The following is a 24,256-nucleotide window of genomic DNA, read 5'->3' as shown; positions in this document are numbered from 1 at the left end:
CTGTTGGGTTATATAGGAGTTACATGTTTAGTTTTTTTTTTTTTACATGTTTAGTTTATTAAGAAACTGTCAAATGTTTTACAGATGGTATAATTTCTTTTTATATATTGCTGAATTCTTTTTGCTAATGTATTTGTTAAGCATTTTTGTGTCTATATTAATGAGGTATACTGGTCTGTAATTTTATTTTCTTCTACTGTCTTTGTACTGTTTTGGTATCAGGGTATACTAGCTTCACAAAATGAACTGCCAAGCATTCCCTCCTTTTCTATTTTCTGGAGAAGACTGTGTAGAATTGGTGTTAATTCTTCTTCAAGTTCTCCAGAGAAACCATCTGGACTTGGAGATTTCCTGTTTTGGAAATTTCAAAATACAAAATTCATTTTCCTTAACAGTTACACAGCTATTCAAGTTCTTTTACATCAAATGAGTTATGCTAGTTTGTGTTCTTCAAGGAATTTATCTATTCTGTCAGTGTTGTCAAGTTTGTGTGTATGAAGTTGTTTGTATCATTCCCTTATTATCTTTTTTGATGTCTGCAGGATTTGTACTGATATCCCCTGTTTCATTACTTATATCAACAGTTTGTGTCTTTTCTCTTTTCTTTGTCAGTCTTGCTAAAAGTTTGTCAATTTTGATGAACTTTTCAAAGAAACAGGTCTTGGTTTCATTTTCTCTATTTTTTCTATCTTCAATTTCATTGATTTCCGTTCTTTTTTCTTTCTTTCCTTATTCTTGTTTTGGGTTTATTTTGCTCTATTTTTCTAGGTTCTTGAGGTGTGAGCTTAGATTATTAATCTGATCTGAGACCCACTTGGACTTTTTTTTTTTTTTAATGTATGCATTCAGTGCTATAAATGCCCTTCTCAGGTGAGCTCCACAAATGTTGATATATATTCATATTCATTCAGTACCATATATTTTTTTTTTATTTTGAGGCTTCCACTTTGACGCATGCATTATTTAGATGTGCACTGTTCATCTCAAAGTGTTGGAGATTTTTCTTATATCTTTTTGTTACTAATTGCTAGTCTGTTTCCACGTGGTTTGAGAACATACTTTATATATTTAATTCCTCTAGATTTGTTGAGGTTTGTTTTATGACCCATGATATGGTATATCTTAGAACATGTTTCCTTGCCATTCGAAAAGAATGCAGATTCTTCTGTATCAGATTCTGGTTATAAAATCCCCCAATAAATCTACTCTCCATAAACAATGCACACCCTGTCATTAAATGCCAGGGGCTCTATATCACTTCCATCCCAGATACATTTGTTTAAAAAAAAAGTAATGGTATTGAATGTACCTTAAACTTCCTAACTCTATGCTCTCAGACTTTCTACGTTCTTAATACATGAAAAGACTATGATTCGCACTTCACAAGTTTTAGAGTGCTTTCCTATATAGGAACTGACATGATCCTCACACATACTATCTCTCTGGAGTGCTTGCTGATATGATTGGCATCTCCATTTTTTTTTTTTTTTTTTTTGCTGATGATGAAACTAATACAGCTAATGTAAAACAAACATTCTCAACCCCAGGCTCACATTCTGCACTGCAGAAATTTAGTCACTGTTTGAGTTAGTATCGAAGAGTGGTTGGAGTTAAACCCTGGCTCTGAAAATTACTAGTTGAGTGACCTGTACAAGTTAGTTATTAACACTTTAACTCAGTTTTCTCATCTTTAAAATGGGAGTAATGATACCATGTACCTCAAAGGGTTGTGTAAGAGTTAAAAGATCTAATACATGTGACGAGCTTAGAGATCAGTGCACAAGGTATACATGCTATGTGTGTCGGCTATGACTGCACATCTCCTATGATGGCAAAAGAGGGCAAGATCGGCAATGAAATTCAGCACGTCAGTATCCTCTAATTTGACTTACACGGTCACTATTTTAAAGGAATAAAAGTAAAGCAGCAAGGTAAATAAAAGTAAATAAACTTACAAAGGTAAATTCACAGGTCTGGTTAGTTTTGCTATATATAATATTCTTTTTCATTGATTAAAGTGCTCACCCCTCTGGGTTTTCACCACCATGTTTTATAAACTGTGACCTAGAATACACATGGCTAAATGGACTCGGGTCTAAATAATACATTTCACATTTCTACATTGCAACCCCCTTAAACTGCCTTAGAAAACTGTGGAACACAGCAATTTGTCCTTGTAAAAAAAATATGCTTAAACTTCAATTAACAAAACTCCACGAGCATGATCATCTTTTGACAACTGGTCTGCCATAACAGGAAAAGCTGAACATCTTCACTATCCACGCTATGCTCTACAAGATGTGGAAGAGATTCTTCTTTGTTTAACAAATAAAAAAATTCTCCAAGACTCTGACTATTCAATGCTTGATGAACGTATTTTCCCCCACTCTCAGTATGTATAATAAATGACACTTAGATTAATATTGTTTGCTGATAAAATCATAATATGAAAAAGATGAAATAAATATTAATAAGAGCTCTTCTAGATTGCCTCAGAACTCCACATTGTTATTAAAGAAACAAATGAAGGTATTTGTATAAGTAAATACAAGCCAGACAGGTTAGGTTTATTCAGCTAAGGGAAGTGTCTCTCCATATACCACATATGGATGTCAAAAACATCATTCTAATTTCAGGGGGGTTATGGACATGCCATGACCTAAATTGTTTAGAGGATCAAAGCTTCTCCGGGTGTTTACTAATTCAATAATTAAGATAATCACAAAAAAAGACCATTAATATCCACCCCTGGAAATAATTTCTTTACAAACAGATTTCTAATTTGGGGAAGAAATACCATCCTTTTCGATAAATACTACAGAGTGAACGTAGAAGGTACACTCTTTAAGAAGCACCACATACAACCAACCGTATAAATTAGTGCATTGTTAGTAATCAAATTACTAAAATAGAAATTAATTAAGCATGTGCTACACATAAAGCCTTGCGTCAGACATCAAGGGAAAGCTGAATTCTCGCCTTCCAAGTTTACAGTCTAGCAGAAGTGACAACCGTAGGTCATAACAGTGAATCCTAAACTTTATGTATCAGTAGAACATCTCTGAATATTAGAATTTTGGATGGCATATATAAAAGAAATAAATAACAGTCCCAAACAATTGCTCCTACTGTTTGCCTTAGCATATGTCCATAAAAGCATCTGCATGTCCTGCATTCTTCTCTGTGATCATCTTTCTGCATTCTCTTACTAAGACAGTAACCTTCCCTGACCAAGTTTTCTTTTATATTCAGGAGGAAACATTCTCTCATGTTTCAGTAAACACGTCACCTTCCTTTGTTGCTGACTTGATATGCTATGTCTCTTGGGTGACATGGATTATAGGAGATCAGCACAGGAAAAGGCAATGATGAGCTGCGCTAGTCAGCAATCATTGCACAGAAGAAGAGGTATTCAAGTTGGGTCTTGAAGGATAAATAGAATTTACATAGTAAAGAAGGGATTTGTGACATCAAGAAGAGTGTGAACAAAGGCCTTGGGATGGTTAAGCACAAGACACATTTGAAGGCCAGGAAGTACATCTGGAAGGTTGGAATGACAAATTAGATCAGTTGAATAGCTTACAAAAATGCTAAGCATAGAAATTAAATACAAATTTAATAGATTTAACATATCACGCTAAGAAATTTCAACTCTCTTCTACAAAGGAAAGCCACAGAATGTTTACTAGCAATGCTTTGCTCTGAGGGCAGCATGATGAGGGAAGGGTAGGAGGGACAGTAGAGGTGACCAGAGCCAACAAGGTATTAAAGGCAAGGGGAGTGTCAAGAAAGCCGGCTGGAGGCGGGAAGGCTCCAAACAAGGATTATGAAAGGGAAAAAATAATTGGATAAAGAAACAACGTAGGAGAAGCAGCAAACAATATGTTGCAACTTACAGTCAAAAGAAATTTGTTTACTTTCTTTTTATTAATATTTATTAATTTTTCTAGCCTTACTGAGGTAGAACTTATAAATAAATATTGTGTATATTTAAGGTGTACAATGTGATAACTATATATGGAATCTAAAACCGTTGAACTCACAGAACCAGAGTACAATGGTGGTTACTCTCTTTATGTATAATGTACTTGCAAATCTGCTAGGATTACATACATTTTAGACATATATTGATTTAAACATAGGTCTAAAAAGTTATATACTCTCCATAAAGCATTTCCAACCATTCTTCCTCCTTCTTCTACTATTGACACTAAATCCATAAACTGGTAGAGAAACTACTACTGTCAACGTGCTAAAGCCATTTTAGGGCAGTTTATTAGAAAGCATACTATCTTTTTCAAGCTACACACTCTAGACTAAAATCTACTACACTTACTATATTAAATAATATTGTTTATTTAATTTATGGTTTTATTTATATATGTAAGTACATGATATTTAGAATATATGAATTTCTCATATATAACATAACCTTTACACCAACTGAATTATCCTTTAGTTGAGGAACTAAACCCCATGCCTTTGTAACTCTAGCTTTGAGCTTCAGCTCATCATTTCCCAGAGCAAATCCTGCTACAAGGATAGAAGGCAAGATTAATTACACAGAAGCTTTACCATAACCACGAGAAGAAGTTTCCAGTGTTCTATAGGATTCAAAGAGAACCAGAGAAGGATGTCTTTTCTCACTTGGATGTCTAGAGAGGAGGGCCATATGGGATCAGTACAACTAATCAAAGGAACACAGGCAGATCATTAAATAGGTATCACAGTTTGAGCTCAGTCAAGATAATCTTGAGATGAAAGTAGGGCCTTCTTCATTTACAACCATCTATACTCTTCAGATTTCCACTCTGAAGAAGGAAGGAGCACAGTAACAGAAGGAAAGATTAAATGTTGGATGAGTTGATCTAAGTTCCGTTTCTCAATATTATGATTTACATCAAGATTACTCAATACAAGTGTTGAGTTTGCACTGTGCAACAGTGGACAACTGACTTAACTCTGCAGTGATAATTAATCTAAATAGCTGGAAGTTTTTTAAAAGAATGTCTAGATCTTTCTGAGACATTCTTCTTTGACTGTACAACTAAAATGAACACAATTACGTTAGTTTAAAAACTCTTTCGCCACAAAAGAGAGAAAACCTCAGTTTTTATTTTAATCAATCTCTCCATCTCTTCCCTTTTTTTTTTCTATTTGACTATCCTATACATTACACACTTATATCTCCTGTGGCAAGGAGGCTGAAGGATGTTGACCAGTGTTTACAATGCTGGGCATCCAAAGCAGGTCCCTGAAGTTCAATGCAACTGAACTCTGAAGGTGAGGGATGAGGACGGTGGGGTTGTGTTCATACATATTGACATCACGGTGTCAAGGACACTATAGCTGTGGCTTAACAAAGCCCTATGCTTATTTTCGAACCCTTGGTGACACACACAGGTTTCACTTTGGTTTATTTCAACAACATGGATAGAGTGTCTATTCTTTAAAATAAGAAGTCTACTCCTGTTCTTCCTAGGATTAAAAAAAGAAAAAAGGGAAAAATATCAAGGCTCTTCTCCCTACAGAGTTTATAGTCTGGTATGGGAGAGGCTACTGTATGGCAGGATGTAAGAATGTCACTGAAGCAGAATTTAGAAGACAAAAATGCCAGTCAGGTGTGGTTACAGACACCTGGCGAGACAATGATGAAGCTATATTTAGACTTTAACGCTACATCCAGAAGTTACTTGAGAAACCCTCCTCTCTTCTGCTCCACAAGAAAGGCACACATACAATTAAGTTTCCTATTTAACATTCTATTACCATTTATTTTAAGTAATGAGCTATCTTTCATAGAGTACGGTGATTTTTGCTTGGTTGTGTGGCCACAAAAGTAGAAAAACAGGAGGAAGATGTGCTTTTCCCTCTTTTATGTAACTGTCAGTGTTTGAGGGAATTAACGGCCTCCTGACCATTGCTAAGAAAATAGAAAGGTTCCATGGAAAGCATCAGACTCTTTTCTAAAATCAGTGATAAGCAAAGTTCCCATCTGGACCAAAAAATTCACGTTTTTATTATTATTATTTTATTATATTATTTTATTATTTATTATATAAATTCACGTTTTTATTATTATCACGTTGTTCTTCTATTTCTGAGCTGAATGACATCTCTGTTCAAGACGAGCAGAATTCTGCAATGGAGGGAATATGCGAGGTGTGAGGGTACCTCAGAGATTAAATGTGTGTATGTACTTAAGGAAGGACTGAGAGCTTCTCAAGAGTGCATGTTACAGAATTAGGTATGTTTCTGCAGTAAATACCAAAGAGTCAATCTTGAAAATGTAATCAAGTCATTGACGCAGCACACAGCACTATGAAGGCTGAGAGGGAGAAAAGCTGGTATCTGTGCTTGGTTCAGATGTCACTTCCGAAAAGGAGCCTAGAAGTCATCTGTCTCATCGCTGGCATTAACCTCATGGTATATTCTGTTACCACACAAGACCCTCAGCAGTATTTTTTCTTATTAAGATTATAAATTTACGCTCCCATTTAAAATGACATATATACATTAGTCCCACATTTGGGGAGTCATAATGTTCAATAATTTGCTCTCAAGAATGAATTTTCTTTTAAAATGTTTTTCATTTAAAATATACCAAAGCCACATTCTACTTTGCTTATTACTCAAGGAATAAAGGGTAGTTTTATATAACATTATGTAAGTATCTACTACTGATGTCTTGACTTTTACATGAGATAGTCTAACTAAAATCTACACATTAAATTCACACAGGACTGACGTATAACCTTAGGAATTAAAGTACATTAGAATGTGAACTAAGTGGCTCTTTTTTTAAGGTCTCAAGGAAAAAAAACAACCAGAATCACCTGGCCATTAAAACCACAAATGACACTTGTCATTCTTAATTCTTTGAACTGTGAAATGTGAATAAGACAGTAAAAGAAAATGTTTTAGGTGTGCTAAAGCTCAACCAATTTCAGCATGAACTAAAGCAAAAAAATATATAATAACAATAAATAAATGTAATAAATAAATAAATCTATTTAGCAGATATTACCTGCTGTGTCTTTGGGTAATCAAGCTATTAGCTATATACGGCTGTAGATTCTAAAATGCTCTTAGGATCAGACTTGACAATGGAATTATTTACATATTTTATGACCTTGAACAAATAAGAGGCATACATTTACCTACATGATTGAAAAAAATCGTAACTGCAAAAATTTATTAATATTCTAAACCCCATCCATCCACCTACTCAACGCAAATTACTTGTGGGATTTGGCTCAAGAATCAAATACTGCATTTTATTTGAATAGTCAGTTTCCGATATTTTATATAACTTTCTCCTGCCCCTCTGCCCCACCCTACAAATACACAGAGCACTCAATTAAGGAAATCATAAAGATAGAGACTTTGGAATTGGAAAGATCTGGGTTTGAATTCTACTTCTGCCATTTTATGATATAAAGCAAGTTAATTAAAAATCTCTGACATTCTACAACTGAAATAGCAATACTCACCTTATATCATAATAATTTAAATTATGCCTCGTAAAGCAATTGTCATAAAGTAAGCACATAATCAATATACAATGAATACATTTCTTATTGAAAACTATACAGATTTGTTACTTATAAAACTCAGGAATTTTTTTATCTCTAGCTAAAATATTAATTTTGCTTTCATAAATTTAAAAAATTTCATATTTTTCAGCTCTCTTTGGTTTGACAGGTTTGGTTTAGTTTAAATTACATCCACTGACAAATCTTTCCTCAACTTAATGGTTTATTTCCTTGATTACTTTTGTCATTAAGAAATTCCATGATGTTAGTTACTCCCCACATAAAATGACGAATTGTTCATGAGTGTTATGTAATGTTAAATACCGTACTTAAATTTCCTTTGGAATTCTGAATCACAAGACAGAATACAATTGTATACAAATATACCTTTAAATCGAAAACATAATTATCAATACAGACAAAGGCCACTAATTGGCACACTGTTGATGGCTGGTACTTAACTAGTACATGTGGAAGTGAAGGAAAATTTGAATGATACGTTTTACTTTTGGCACAAGAACCTGTGACATTTCAATGCGGCAATGGCTGAAATCTGTTGCTTCTAAGAATAAATCTTCTAAACTTAACTTTGCCAATCACGAGGCAATCCTACCTCACACTCCAAAACATTTCAAGTTTGTTTATTTAGGTATCATCCTTCCCAGAACTAACCTGAAGTCTAACATTTCTTAGCAGACATCTAAGTATTTCACTGATAGAAGATTAAACTCAAATAAACCCACTTTTTTTCTGCGAAGATAATGTCACCAGTTTTTGTGACTCAGAAATAAAAGAACAATGTGATTTTAATCAAGCAAACAAGTCGACGTGAAACAGTTCTAAGAACTGAATTCACAACTTTAAGAAGTAGAGGGGAAAGTTTTGTTACAACAAAACATTGTTATGTGTCTTCTAAATTCAACCCCAACATAGTTCATTATGATTTTTCTAATCATGCAGGATGAATAATTAATTACTTCCGATAGTGCACTGTATAGCAGGCTTCTATAATCTAAGTAATGAGTGGGGTGTTTCTTACAGAAGAAAAGATCTGTTATTTCAACAAACCTCAGACATTTATTAATTTGCATACTAAAAAAGGCATGTTTTATTTTCTTAAACATATCAAATGTCTTATAAATACAATTATATGGCATTTATAAACTGAATGTCTATTAAAATATACCTTTCCAAGGAATCTGAAAATTATAATTATATTGAAAAATTTTAAAGGTGATAATTAGGAAGATTGGCTATCCTCAGAAACACATACCAACAGGATCTTTCTAAACATTATAGGTTTATAACATATGGTTCTTTTCTGTTTAACCATTGTTATAAAAGGAATTATTAATTTTGAGAAGATATACTAACTTTAATCTATTCCAATCTATTTTACTAATACAATACATATTAATGAAAATGAAATTTAGGGCTTCCCTGGTGGCGCAGTGGTTGAGAGTCCACCTGCTAATGCAGGGGATGCGGGTTCGTGCCGTCCGGGAAGATCCCACATGCCGCGGAGCGGCTGGGCCCGTGAGCCATGGCCGTTGAGCCTGTGCGTCCGGAGCCTGTGCTCCACAATGGGAGAGGCCAAAACAGTGAGAGGCCCGCGTACCGCAAAAAAAAAAAAAGATATTTAAAAGATATTTTTATGTTTGTCTATAAGGTTAGGTTATTAAAAAAATACCTTTTCAAAAGAAGAGAGAAAAAAATGAAGAGGAAAATATACCAATGGACAAAGATAAAAGTTAAGAGTAAATTCAACTTGGAAACTAAATGTTCATCACGAAGAGAATGTATACATTATATGGTATATTCAGAAAACATCCATACAATAAGCCAATCTATACAATAGTTAAGATGAATGAACCAAAGATACACGTATCCTCATGAATTAAAGTTCAAAACAATACTTTATATTGCTTATGATCACATATATGTATAATAAAAATATAAAACCCTGTTTAGGGTAAAAAGATATAACAAATTTAGGATGGTAGTTTTCTCTGAGAAGTGGGGGATGGTAATGGAATCAAAGAGGAGTATCAAGGGTGCTGTGCCTGAACTCATATGGTATCTGCCTAAAGCAAATAAGGTTACATATTAAGATCTGACAAGATTGGATGGGGTGTTCGTTATGTTTTTCTCTTTGTATCTGAAATACTACCTAATTTGAAATTGTTTTTAAAACTCATCGGTTTCAAGGACTATGTCAGATTTAGCATAAGCAAGCATTGCAATGTGAAGGAATATCTAACTTGCATTGAGATGTCTTAAGAGCCCAAGATATAAGAGTTTTGAGAATCACAATCCCGCCAAAAAATAATTTCTCAATGTATTTCCACCTGGACACATGCAACAAATGATATTTGCATTCTTACTTTCATGGGCATTCTAGAAACTACTTGTGGTGAAATAAAGCATTACAGTAATTTGCAACTACCACAAATATGAAAGGGAAAGAAATAATCCTTTGCTCACTAGAAATAAGGAGCAAATTTAGTGTACCTTCTGCTGCTCTAGTTAATAACCATACTTCTATTTTGACTCACCAAAGCAGCCTATCAGAAAACATTAGAGTGAGGACGTAATTCTAGGGTAAACTTCAATTTGCATTAATTTACTTGTGTATGACAGTTATTTACAAGTATTAGTCCTCTATGAACTGGAGAGTGCCATCTCATGACACTTTTTTTTGGCTCTCTCTATTCAACATCACAATCCGGCATTTTCTAACATTCAGAGCCTTTACATAGGCCATCTCTTCTGTTTGAATTGCCCTGCACACCCCTACCCCATTCCCTTGACCCATCTCACCTCACCGGTCTCACCTAAAATGATCCAACCTCAAAAAGGCCTTCAGGGAACCACCCTGTTTTAGTTGTATTCATTTATTCACTTTTATTCCTCTCTCTCATAGATTGGAACTGCTAGAGCAAGAGGGTGCTTGCCTACTTTATTCACTAGAGTTAGAAGGTGATGCAATGTCTGGCATATCATGAGGATCCAATAGATACAGCCTGATTACATTTGAAACTCATATTTTTAACATACCTCACAAGTAATTACAAAACCCTGTGTGGTGGGGACTTCTATTGGAAAACATTAGTAATTTACTTCTGCTGTTATTACAAATTTTTCTTAAGACTTATAGAGGTAGTAATACCTCAATAAGTGGGTAAAGTGCTTAGAACAATGCTCAGAATATTAAGAAGCTCAATATAAAATTTTGACCAGAAAAACCTTCGAAGGTCATCTACCTACTCCCTCTAATAGCCACCCTTATTTTTTTAAGGAAAAAAAAAAACTATTCATACACAAATCATTAGGTATTCCAGTGTTTATGAGACAAACAATTATGAGAGTCTGATAATTGTCTTAATACATCTGTACTTAATATAGAAAAGGAAGCCTGGAAATTTTTTTCAAAATTAGAATCTCAATTAAATGCAAGTCAGTTTCTAACTCTGCCAAACCATAACAAATACTTCATTTTTATGCTCTTTCTTGCTTATCAAGCTGTCATAGAAAAAAAATGATAATCCTAAAACTTCAACATAATATTAATTATGCTGTCATACAAAAGTCAAGACAGACTAAGTCACACAATATTAAGCAACACCAAATGCAAGGAATCCTTCCTCACCATCATTATTTATTATAAAGTCACAAAACAGTTTATTGTATTAAGCTAATGCTTCATAGGCCTTCCCAAAGAGAAACCTCATTTTCTCCAAAGAAGGATATTTGCCTACACTTAGTAAAAATAAAATTATAATCTCAAGAATATCAATGCACTTTAGCACTGATGGATGCCAGAGACTCACCTAAGGGATTATGGCCTTTGAGACAAGATTATTATTATTATTTTTAATTTTATATATATATATTTTTTTAACATCTTTATTGGGGTATAACTGCTTTACAATGGTGTGTTAGTTTCTGCTTTATAACAAAGTGAATCAGTTATACATATACATATGTTCCCATATCTCTTCTTGCGTCTCCCTCCCTTCCACCCTCCCTATCCCACCCCTCCAGGTGGTCACAAAGCACCGAGCTGATCTCCCTGTTGAGCCAAGATTATTTTTTAAAGTTGGTTATTGTTTACTTCATTGAGTGGCACACTTAGAGCCTTATAATTTCAAAGTCTTGTTCACTCAAACACACATTCTAAGAAAATACAGTAACAGTACAGGAAATCTGAAAAAGAAACCACATTTTTCAGTTTCAATTTATCTGTAAATGTCTTAAGCTAGTGTGAGTTTGATGAACATAAAAGATAAGAAATAATAAGAATTAGTTTTGATCATATTATATATGTGCCAGAATACTTTTTTGCTCATCAAAACCCTCATTTTCCTACATTTTTATGACCCTTTTTTTTCATACTTCTACTATAGTAATTACAATGGTCTAACTTTCATTACCTATTTTATAGGTTTTCCTATTTTACTGAATTATGAGTTTTGTGAGGGCAGATGCTATGTCATTCCTTTTTTTCTAAAATCTTCCAAAGCATTTAAAATTTCAACTTCATTTTATATGAAACAGTAAAATATGCAAGTAGAAAAGGAAAATATAGGTATGTTTTGTCATTATTATTCAATTTTAATATAACAAATTTAACAAGGTCAACATTTCCAGAAGTTTGTCTCAAATAACATACACAAATCCCTAGACATATTCAACAAAATAAGTATGAGAAAGGTATTAACATCCCTTTATGGGATGTACCTTACCACATTCAAAATTCTGAGTATTCGCTACAGTAAGAAAAAATATTTAACTTTATTTTAACCAAGATGATCTAATATATCAAACATCTGTGCTTATTAATAGTGTGATTTATCACTTTACCCAGCTTTTTAGAATCACTTAAAGATTATCTGAGAATTTTTAGCACACTCTCATGCCTGAAGAACTAAACAAAAAGTTAGTAAATATACCTAAATACTTTGAAGACATGCATCAAACACAGACTCACGGCATTTTAAAAGACAAAAAGAGTAGTCAATATATATATAGATTCAAGTGATCAATTTGATGTTTTTTTCTTTTTACTCATACTCACAGATCATATACATGTATGCAGCCATGTGCTGCAGAACTGTGAAATTCTGTCTATAAGTGAAGAAATAACAATCTAATATCAACTGTAGCCTGATTTTATTCTTTCAATCTAAGTCAATGTTCCAGAATCCTTCTTTCAGGATTTAGATCCCATCCTGAGTGAATACCACCTGCTATAGTTATATTAGCCAGTAACTATAACAAATAAAAGTTATCAAGGATTATTTTACAGGTCAAATTCTTAGTCTTTACTCTCTTTGGAAGTACCTTTCTTTTTACAAGATAATTCACTACCTTATTTTATGATCATTCATATGTATTTTACAATACTGAAATCAATTAAATATATTTCTTACCAAAAGCCATCCCACTTAAGAAAAAAAGAAATAATATAAGGAATACTTAAAAGAAAGAAATTTACTATCTATTAATTGCAAGTGGATGTGGACATTTGCCAGAATTACTAAAGAAGCTGTATTATCACTGGTGTCGCACCTATGCACCTATGACTTATCCTGTGACCAACATAACAGGAAGAAAACACAGCTAGATGTCAGCAGTTTCACATCACCACTGTCATGCCTGGGTGAATTTCATTTAGCACCTGCTGGGGTTAAGTGTTGTGAAGAACAAAATTTAATATTCAATCAAGACCAACATGAATCCATTTTGCCCGAGTCTACCCTTCTGTCATTTGTTAAATACACAAAGTACAATAATGTTTCCTTTACTTAGGCCTTAACTGAGGTTTAATTGACTTAAGTTATAAATTAATCATAACTAAAATATCTATTAAAAAGTCAATGCTTAGTCACCTTTAAAATTAATAACTTTTAGTTTTGATTTGGATTTTTCAAATATATAGATATACCCAGTTGAATTCATTAGAAAACTTATTCATTGGAAGACCAACACAACTCACAAATGAACAAAACTATACATAAATTATATATATTAAAGAACTCAAGTTTCAAATTATAATAGTTTTCAGATGTTTTTGGCAAATTACAAGTAATATAACTTACATAAAGTAAAATAGTTCATGTGTGCATGTAGGTGTGTATACATGTGAGTGAGAGAAAAAAACTCATCTCTAAAAAATTCTTTGACTTGAAAAAGGAAGAAGCAAAAGTCACTATTAGCAGGGAAAGTGATGAATTTTCTTTTCCTTTGCTCTTCTTTGTGTATTAGGTCCTAAGTCCATATTTATTTGGTCATTTTTCACACCACATATGTCAACTTTTATCCTAGCCTATAGCATCCACCTGTATACATATCTTTCTACTTTCTTATCTACCTATCATTCTATCTATCATAAGACATTTATCAGAGAAATAGAAATACCTTCACATGGAAAGTTTAACCTAAAACTATCATTTTAAAAGTTCAATTTCCCACTGTATGTGCTGTAAAAAATTAAATACAATTTTATACCCCAGTTTTATCTTTTAAAAATACTACCCAAATTCAAATACTTAATTAAGTACACAATTCTGAAACAGACTGTACTCATCCTTAGTTCTTTAGTCATTAAAGGCAGAAAGGGATAAATGTTCAATATTTTAAGGAGTTATGTTGTTTTTATTGTGCAAAACATATTCTCCCTCCTCAATTTTTTACATGGGGAGAATTGATTAATATACGTGACCACTGTTATTAACCAACCTCCTTCACTAATTCTTACCTGAATCAGGGTTACGTCTGCAAAATGTACTGGACCTAGAAATGTTTGTGGCTACTTGAAATGCCTCTACTATAACTAATATAACTACTTTGAAAGTTTGGACTTAGTACTCTCTGGACTTCTTGCTTTCAGCCCCCTCACTTCGTTGTGCCTGTAAATAATAATCACAGATCTAAGTACCTGTCCCAACTCTCAAACTCACATACCCACATCTATACCCAGACCTTAACCTTGTACCTCACCAGGTTAACTAAACAGGTGTCTGCAATTCTAGTGGACTCTAAATATGCCCCAAGCAAACCCTGTTTTAATTCTATAACGTTTCCCTCTATTCTTCTGCTTAATTGCCAGCTTTTCCAAAATTATTTTTTTTTTCTTAGACTGATTCCCAAAACTATCTGCATGGGAGTGTGATGGAGTCAGGGGAGTTGTATATCTCCTACTCTCCATTGCTACTTTCCAACCACTGTTCATTCCCTAACAAACTACTCTCCTCTTTTGAAAGCTCTATTGTTTAGTGTACCTTGCCAATGTGTGAATCTCATTTCCATAGACCTTCAACACCTTCTCAATAGCTTTAACCCTAACATACAGCTAGCTCCTTTTTCTTTTTATCTTCTGTGGTCTTGATATTGATGTATTTGCTCTTTCTAGCTGTCTGGCTTCATACTGAATAAAATATATCAGTTCGAATGACTGTTCTAGCCGATGATTTTGTAGCATGATGCTATAGACATCCTCTCTTTCCAATTACTTTTAAAAGATTAAAGACAAAAAATTTAAAGAAAAAATGAAGATAAATCTACCATTCTAATTCATCTATTTTCACTTGAGAATGGTCTTTCTAGCCTTATAAATTATTACAAGAGCAAAACCATATTTTAATTAATATTATTTCATAAATATATGATTTCTCCAAATAACAATCAGTTATTATGTCAATGGTTTCATAACATTCCATCAATTTTGAAAGGCAATCTTGCAAATGAATTCAGATTTCCCAATTTGGAGCCAGATTGAGTTAAAACTCTAATTCTCCAACTTACATTGCAGCGGGAACTTAGTCACTTTTCTGTTCTCAGTATCCCATCTGTAGAATGAGAACAATCATGCATCCTTATGTAGTTTTGTATATCTGGCTCTTGGAACCTGACACCCAGGTCGGTGCTTAATAAGTGTTAGACTGTATAAATTATAATGTGCCATGTTTTCTTTATATAACCATCTCTACTGCTGGAAATGTAGATCTTTATAGTTTGGGGGTTTTATTTGTTTTTACTACTAAAGAACATGATGCAATAAGCATAGGGCCTTTCTTCTCTTAAATCATTTGTCTGGTAAAACCCTAAGGAATATTAACTAGATCCAAGAATATAGATGCTCTTTGGCTCTGAATATGCCTTTTTAAAAAAAGATTTGTAACAATTTATAATACAGCTATTAGGAGATCAATTTTATCACCATACTGTTGGTACTTAATCACTTGTTTTCCTTAAAAAAAAATCTCTCTTCCCTTGTATTTCCAAAATGCCCTCTTTTTTCCTTTCTCTCTAATCACTCAATATGCTATGTTTTGCGTCCTTTCCTCCTTCCCCACAGATTGTGGCCTTTCCTAGCTCTCCAGCCTCTATGCATTTCTGTGTTCTCTTCTTTGATATTATAATCTAATTTCATGCTCTGACATCTTTTCTATTCTGATGATATCCAAAACAAGATGGTTATCCCTGAAATATCCTCTGAGATCTGGAACTGAGTAATCTAACTACCCTCTGAAATCAACATTCCAGTAAATGCACAAACTTCAATTTTGCTTGATTTTACAATCGCTGCCCCAATGTTCCAGAATGAAAACCATGGAGTCATGTTTACCTTCCACTTCCGAACAGCCAGCTAGTTGCTAAACCCTGTGGTCCATCTCCTCCCCTAGAGGGAATCCTATACTCTAATTTCCAATATAATCTGGTTCATTTAATAAATTAATGATAAGATTAAAAAATGAGGTCAAGCATTAAACTGTACATTCATAAAGCCCTCTCATTACTATCCCAAATAGAGAGAATAATGCATTACATACTTTTTTTTTTTTTTGGCCGCACCGTGAAGAATGCAGGATCTTAGTTCCCTGAGCAGGGATCGAACCCGTGCCCCCTGCTGTGGAAGGGTGCAGTCTTAACCATTGGACCGCCATGGAACTCCAACTCATTACTATTTTGGAGGGGAAGGCTTTAAAGGAGAGATGACACCATAAAGATCACTTCTGGTATTGCTCTAACTCACTCTCCTTCCAATGGGATCTGAAATAAATTAATTCTGCTTTACATTCAGGCATCAATGAAGTACCCATGTACAATTAAGTATGCATGTCCTATGACAAAATCAATTAAATAGGTGTGTTCTCCTTTACAAAATTTTCTCGCTTTACTAAGTTCAATAATTCAGTTGTTCTGCTAGGCAGAATTCTAAAATTGATCAAGAGGGAGGAGATATGGGGATATATGTATATGTATAGCTGATTCACTTTGTTATAAAGCAGAAACTAACACACCATTGTAAAGCAATTATACTCCAGTAAATATGTTAAAAAAAAAAGAAAAGAATAATAATAAATAAATAAAATGGATCTCACATCCCTAAGATTTCTGCCCTCTGGTATACACACCTTATTTAATTCCCTCCCCTTTAGTATAGGTGGAGACTGTAAATATGATGGGACATCTCTCAATGAATACTTTATTAATCAGTTGACTTTTGAGTAAATCCAAAGAGATGATATCTAGTCAGGCTCAATCCAACCAGGTGATCCTTTGGAAGAGCCTGGGTCCTTCTTCAAGCCAGAAATTTAAAGTGTGAGATGGATTCCACATGAGGGAAATTCTCTGTTACTGGCTTTGAAGGTGGGGGAGCCCTAAGACAAGGAAGGCCACCAACCTGCAAGAACTAACAGTGGCTCCGGTGGATAGCCAACAAGGAAACAGAGACCTCAGTCCTACAACCACAAAGAACTGAATTCTGCCAACAACCTGAATAAACTTGGAAGCAGGTTCTTCGGCAGAGCCCCCACAAAGGAACACACCCCAACAATACCTTGATTTTAGTCTTGTAAGATCTGCTCTGAGAACCAAACCACACTATACCAAACTTCAGAGCTACAAAACTGTGAGCTAATAAACTGGTACTGTTTTAAGCTACCAAGTTTGTGACAACTTGTTACACAGCAATAGAAAACTAACACCCATGCAGGGAAAAAAAAAAATCAGTCTTCACTGCACTACTTGAATTTAGAGTAATGTCAGTTTTAAAATGGACTCTATATTTAGTTTTCCTTTAAATGTTATATAATCTTTTTAAATAGAGAATATAACATCATTTTTATAACTACAAATGATATAATTATTTCTGTGTAACTTAAATAACATTGTATCTGTCAAGAAGTATATTTACAATTTCCCTGAGGGTGACAGAGTGTTTTAATTAGGAAATACACGCTTGTTTTTTAAGAACTAAGATAAATCATTCTAACAATTCTGGCTACTGGGCTTCATTTAGTAAAAAGTCATGATGATATAAAGCCTATAAATACAAAAATGTGAACTCATTTAAATGTGAGGAAAGAAAAAAAATCTCAGCCCATTGCTGACATGAATTAAGCCGTTTAGCCATAATTTTCAGTGAGCATTTCTTATGTCAACATATTCTTGTTGGTAATCATTTATAGGCCATTTTCTAAGGCTTTCCAAATATACTCGCTTGAAGAAAATCCATGCTATAACTTCTCCCAATGAAAATCTTTTCCAAATCTTAGAGATACTTTGCTTCTTTTCATATGTAAAGAATGCATTCATATTAATATGCCACAATCACAGAGAAAAGCTCATTAAATAAGTAAAAATAGAAGCACTGTTGACATAGCAAATAAAAGCACACAGCAATGCACGTATTTTCTTTTAGTCAGGGCCCATTACATTTTGCATTATATAAAATAACCTGACATAATCTTTCAAGCTTGCCGTAAAGGCTCACACTTACTATTTAACATAAAAACACATTTCATTAAGCAGCTTAACTCTTTTTAGAGGTGAAGCTTCACTTAGAAAGGAATCATTTTCATCCCGTCTATTCAGCAAAAGGTATATCTCGGTACCATAGGCCTTCTAGATCTGCCAACTGTAGTGAGCAAAACTATCGTTTACTGAGTTTCATCAAGTGCAGCGTCATGAACTGTTCCTAAAGCTTAACAGGTATCCACTCTTCTAATCCTCACAACAGCCCCACGAGGGAGGTCCTCTTTGATAGGTGACAAAACCGAGCTACTAAGAGGTGGTACAGGTGCCATCTTGACAACCCCGCTATGCTGCCTCTCAACAGATCATCAAACCCATTGTCTCTTTTCCTTGAAACTTAGTTTCATTCGTTTATCCCTCAGCCATAACAGAAGATACAATATCTTTTATGGACTCAATTTTACAATGAGGCTTTACATGCAGAAAGTTCTTCCAAATATGTGGTGTATGTGTCTTCTTTTCACCTTTTGAAATGAGGCATATTGGGAAAAGGTGAGGTAGGAAAGTCGTTAAAAACATTTGCAGCTCACCAGATATGAGTCTGACCAGATCGTAGCATTCTGAATCAACTTTCCAGTATACCTTATTCAGGTACTGCATCTGCAGTAACCATACAGGACTAATTCACTGGTTGTATAAAGATTTCATGATAGTATGCTGTCGTAAGCCAAGTACCTGGATTTGTGAGTCTACTCTGTGCCTTGCATCTAGGGAGGCAGAGACATAATTTTTTTAAAACATAGTAAATTAGTAAATGAAATATTATGTTACAAGGTAGTAAGTGCTCTGGACAAAGAAAAAAGAGAGCAGGGTAAGAAAACATTGCATTATGGGAGGTGCCAGGCAGGTTACAGTAGTAAACAGAGTGGTCTAGGCTGGCCTCATTGCGGTAATATTTAAAGAAATAATTAAAAAATAGAAAGTTCTTACATTTTCATCTTCTTTCTAATACTTCTGTACTTTAAGAACACATGCAAAGATATATATATATTAGTATGTAAGACTTTTTAAGAGGGCTTTAAAAATACTCGCAGCCAATATAGAACTAAATAACCAAGTTTCATACTACTTCTAACTACAATTATGATGCTATTAACACAAAGCATGACTTTTACTCTACATGCCATTTCCCTAAATTCTGTCTTTCCTTCATTGAACAAACACGTATTGACCACCTACCACATGCTGGCATTTTGATAGCACCGACGGTGCTCCAAGGGTCACATTCCCATGGGATGACACGACTAAACAGGCAACTGCAAGATATATAAGAGGGCTGACTGGAGTATTAGAACATGAAGCAGGGGGTCAAGGGGAAATGGTATCTGAGATGAATCTCAAAGAATGGACAGGAGAGAAAGATGTGGGGAGGTGGAGAATATTGAGGCACATGCAAAGTATTGAGGCACATGGAGGACTGAAAGTATATTCTTTGCTCATGGCACTGAATATAGTCCTAAGTGAGAAAAGACTAAGGGATTCAGTAGAACATGATACACAAGGAAACTGCAGAAATATTCGGCAACTTGTAGGAGAATGAAATTTGAGAAACTGAGTTTCCCCAAATAAAGTATTCATGGTCTATCACATTAGCGAAGACGATAAACAAGGGCTCAAACAAGGCTCTCACAGTAAGACTAAGAAGGAGGCAAGAGAACAGATATCTTTAGCACGTAGAATTGACAACAGTTGAAAGCTACTGCTTCCGGGCGAGTGATAGAGAAAGAGAAGTCTAGAATGACCCTCGGGATCTGTGATGCCTTTCAGTCTGACAGGGGACACATGAAGAGGGACACAAGGAAAAAATGACGACTCCAACATGGGGCATATTGAACATGAAGTGTGTGTCATACACCTTAATGGAAAATTTCCCTAGATGGTGTCATTTATGTCTCTGGAGGCAAAAGAAAGAATTTTAGGAATAAGAAAATGAAGGTACTGGGCTTCCCTGGTGGCGCAGTGGTTGAGAGTCCACCTGCTGATGCAGGGGACACGGGTTCGTGCCCCGGTCCGGGAGGATCCCACATGCCACGGAGCGGCTGGGCCCGTGAGCCATGGCCGCTGAGCCTGCGCGTCCGGAGCCTGTGCTCCACAACGGGAGAGGCCAGAACAGTGAGAGGCCCGCGTACCGCCAAAAAAAAAAAAAAAAAAAAAAAAAGAAAGAGAAAAAGAAAATGAAGGTATTAATTAAAATGTATTTAGTATTTAAACTACTATTTCTTGAGCAATATGTGTCATTTAGAACACTAGTTCTGCCAAATAAGTAAAATGACTGTGGTAAAATAATTTTTTTTTATACTTGGTTCAACAAAGTCCTTTATTAAAAGGACTGTCATAGAAGTAATATATGCAATTCATATCTTTAAGAGAAATTAAATATGAAGCATTTGCAAATTTTCTTGAGGGATATGTTTTTAGTGTAGCATTGTGTGGGATGCACATAAAATGCTTTTTTGAAAAAAAAACCTGTCTTAGATTATTCAGACAGGTATATTATCAAAATATGTTGTGTCCATCATTTAGTGTATCTCTCTTTACACTGTATTACAATGCCATGAGAAAACTGACTCTAGGTCAATTAGATCCCCATAAAAGAGGAAGGCTTTTAAATAGAGGATGATTCTTTTTATAAAAGTCACAAAACACATTCAATCTTTTGTTTTGCATGGCTCAGCTGACACTCTTCACTTCTATTTAAGTCTTTTAAGTCTATTATTAAGATTTTTGTATACTTAGATAATACTTACATAATTACTTCTGTATGAATGTGACTTTTTTTAAAGTGGAGAGTAGTTATTTTTCCAGTAGTTACTCATGTATTGCAGTATGTTGATGAATTAAACAAGAATGAAAGAATAAATACATGATATATAACAGATGAAAGAAGTCCACAGAGTTTCAAGAAGGCTGAGTAAATAGCAAAAGAAATTAACAGGCATTCGGGCATGCTGTTTACTCAATGAAAAAGTAAATTGTTTACTGAGTGCTTTTTTTTTTTTTTTTTTTGCGGTACGCGGGCCTCTCACTGTTGTGGCCTCTCCCGCTGCGGAGCACAGGCTCCGGACGCACAGGCTCAGCGACCATGGCTCATGGGCCCAGCCCCTACTGAGTGCTTTAATTAGCTTTCCTTTGGAAGTGTGGCTCAGGTAGACAGGTTCTGTTTTTAGCAGGTGCAAAAGAAAACTGCTTGTGATGGTACTCTGAGCTGATGAGAGCAGTGACAGTGTGTGGTATGTTGAAAAAAAAAATCATTCTACTTATAAAGTTATGGAATCGTGAGATAAACTGGGTGACAATGTATAACTGTTATACATGTTTACAGTTATAAATGTATAACTGACATGCTTAAAAGGTAATGTAAGTGAATACAAATCTAATTTAAGGATTTAAAAACAATTAAGATTAACTCACAACCATCATTTACCTATATACTTATTAGCTGTTAAAACAGTCTTCTCAGAGACTTAAAAAAAAAAAAAAACAACAACTAAAAGTGCTTTAAATGAATATCCCTTCTTTCTGTGGATTCCCAGATTGGTAAATTAAAATGACATGTCTTCCCACATCTGACTGTCCATTTTTTTCACATGAAATTTTAAAATATACAAGAGAAGCAAAAAGTACTTAAATCCAAGTTTAAGAATTCCACACATAGACATATGAGGTTATTTTTATTCCAATGGTTAATTCCATGTGCAAGGCATATTTTGGTTTCTCCTGATCATGCTTCTATTTGACACTATACATTTTTTAAAATTGGTAGATGTGATTCACAGTTCTGTATGCTAACACACAACACTGCACGTATGTTATCTCCCCAAATTAAACCTCATGGTATTTTAAGTCCTAATTTCTTCCCAGGGAAATTTCTAATTTTAGCTCTAAAATATATACATATGCATATACACACACACACACACACACACATCTACTTGTATATATACAGATATACACACAAATAAAATTTTCCAATGTTAAGAAATATTAAAACATTATTTCAATTATTTACATGAATATCTGTTGTCACATTTCCCTCCTAGACTAAGACAGCTCTACAATAAGTTGTATAAAATGACCAAGTAAATTACATTATCAATAGTATAGACTGTTATTAGACCAAAACATTATTTTGCTATGTGATTTGATCAATTTTTATAATTCAATAAAAGCGTAATCTCAGAGTCATGCCACAACTCTGTGTAGTGAAAATGCCACTGAATTTACTTTCAAATCATATTAACATTATGTTAATATGGGGGGTTATGTAACTCACATATAATAAGGCAAGAAAATATTAATATATATATTAGATTTTGGAGCATGTATTTTCTCCTAGAGCAATGCTTGTTTGAATATAAGATTGAGTTGTTTGTTTCACAAATTTTTCTCGTTTCTTTTGTTCACGAGCAAGTCAAGGAGGGAAGTTTTAAAAGAAGATGCAGAAAACAAACAATGAAAAGGGTATTTTTATTTAGTACTTCAGCAACCACTATCTGACCCCAACCTTAATAAGCATATCATTTCAGTTCCCTGAGCCCATTTTCTTCATCTTTAAAGGAGGAGTTTTGAGAAGTAGCCTTTATTCATGAGTTTCATGGAGCTGGATCAGAGGCAGGCCCAAGAATAAGAGAGGCTGCCAAATGGGCAGCTTCCAGCCCTTAGTCACACAGATGAAGTTGGCCTCAACCAGCACACTTCCACATTTATCAGCTTTCTACACTTGGTGTCTATATTCAACATCATTGGAAGGAACAGTTGATAATATTTTAAGCTTTAAAATCACTGGATTATTAATACCTTTGGGAAAGACAATCCTCAATGGGTCTCTCCTATACCTACACATCTTACGGGGTTTGCCAACAATGCAAGACCTTTACTGCTCTTCACCTTGGCCATTTCTCAAGCTTCTGTGTGGAATAGGCAACAACCTTAGGGATGAGGCCATGTCTCCCTCTGGGACAAAGAGCAGACTAACTTACTGCTTGCTATAAAAGAGGTGGATTCCACAAGCTCAGTGCTCCTCACCTGTGACTCAAACCTACGTGTGTAGCATCAATCTAGGCCCATGTCTCATGTGACCCACATGAGAGTGGGGGACAAGGGGAACTGATGCAAACATGCTGATGTTCATGCTGCCTCCTGTGGTGTAATAAAGTTCTTTGCGTCCAACCCAGGAATCTCATGTCTACTATTGGCATCCATGAAACTGTAACAAGTTAATTTATTAGTTTATAAGTAGAATAAGGTAAAGCCAAATCCTGGGAAGGACAATACCCTATTACTAGACTCTTGCTAAGGTGTTCATGGATATTTAATATCTTTAAATATTAAAACTAGACTAATAAAAATAGCAAGGTGCTGACACTCTGAACTAGATATATAACTAACAGTACAAATTAAAGAATCTAGAAGAGAAAACTGTCTCAATGGAAATTCATTACATGAAGAAAGTGGCAATAAAAACCAGAGGGAAAATGATGTATTACTTAATAAATAACATGGAGATAAGTGGCTATACGTTTTGCATATATAAAGTTAGGCCCTTCACCTCACATCATACCAAAAATAAATCAATTACAGATAAATAAGTGATCGGAAGTGAAAAATAAAACTACAGATGTTTAGGAGTAAATGTGGAAGGCTATTTTTATAATAAAATGTGCAAAGGCCTTCTTTAGCAAAATAAGCAAGCAAGGAAACACTGGACGATTTGATTGCATAGAAGTTTTTTTAAAAACCTCATGTACAGAAGAAAATTTCATAAAGAAAGTTAAAAACAAGTGATCAACAGGGAAAATCGTTTCAAGATAAGATGACAAAGAATTAAATTCTCTGAAATACTTTAAGAAATATACAACATATGCACACGAAAATATGGCCAATGCGTACAAATGGGCAAC

At 34.4% G+C, this 24,256-nt stretch overlaps 1 protein-coding gene across 1 annotated transcript in view; it reads right to left on the bottom strand.

Annotated features, from left to right (window-relative positions):
- PCLO (piccolo presynaptic cytomatrix protein) overlaps positions 1 to 23,252 on the bottom strand; it is a 283,296-nt gene extending 260,044 nt beyond the window's left edge. Inside the window, 1 exon segment of the mRNA XM_027102797.1 lies at positions 23,205 to 23,252. Coding sequence (XP_026958598.1) covers positions 23,205 to 23,252 — 48 coding nt within the window.
- Between the last annotated feature and the right edge of the window lie 1,004 nt (positions 23,253 to 24,256).

This window comes from Aethalodelphis obliquidens, unplaced genomic scaffold (genome assembly GCF_003676395.1).
Source record: "Aethalodelphis obliquidens isolate GAN/ISIS:26980383/991018 unplaced genomic scaffold, ASM367639v1 scaffold5, whole genome shotgun sequence".
Lineage (NCBI taxonomy): Eukaryota > Metazoa > Chordata > Mammalia > Artiodactyla > Delphinidae > Aethalodelphis > Aethalodelphis obliquidens.
This window is presented reverse-complemented; position numbering and strand designations above follow the sequence as displayed.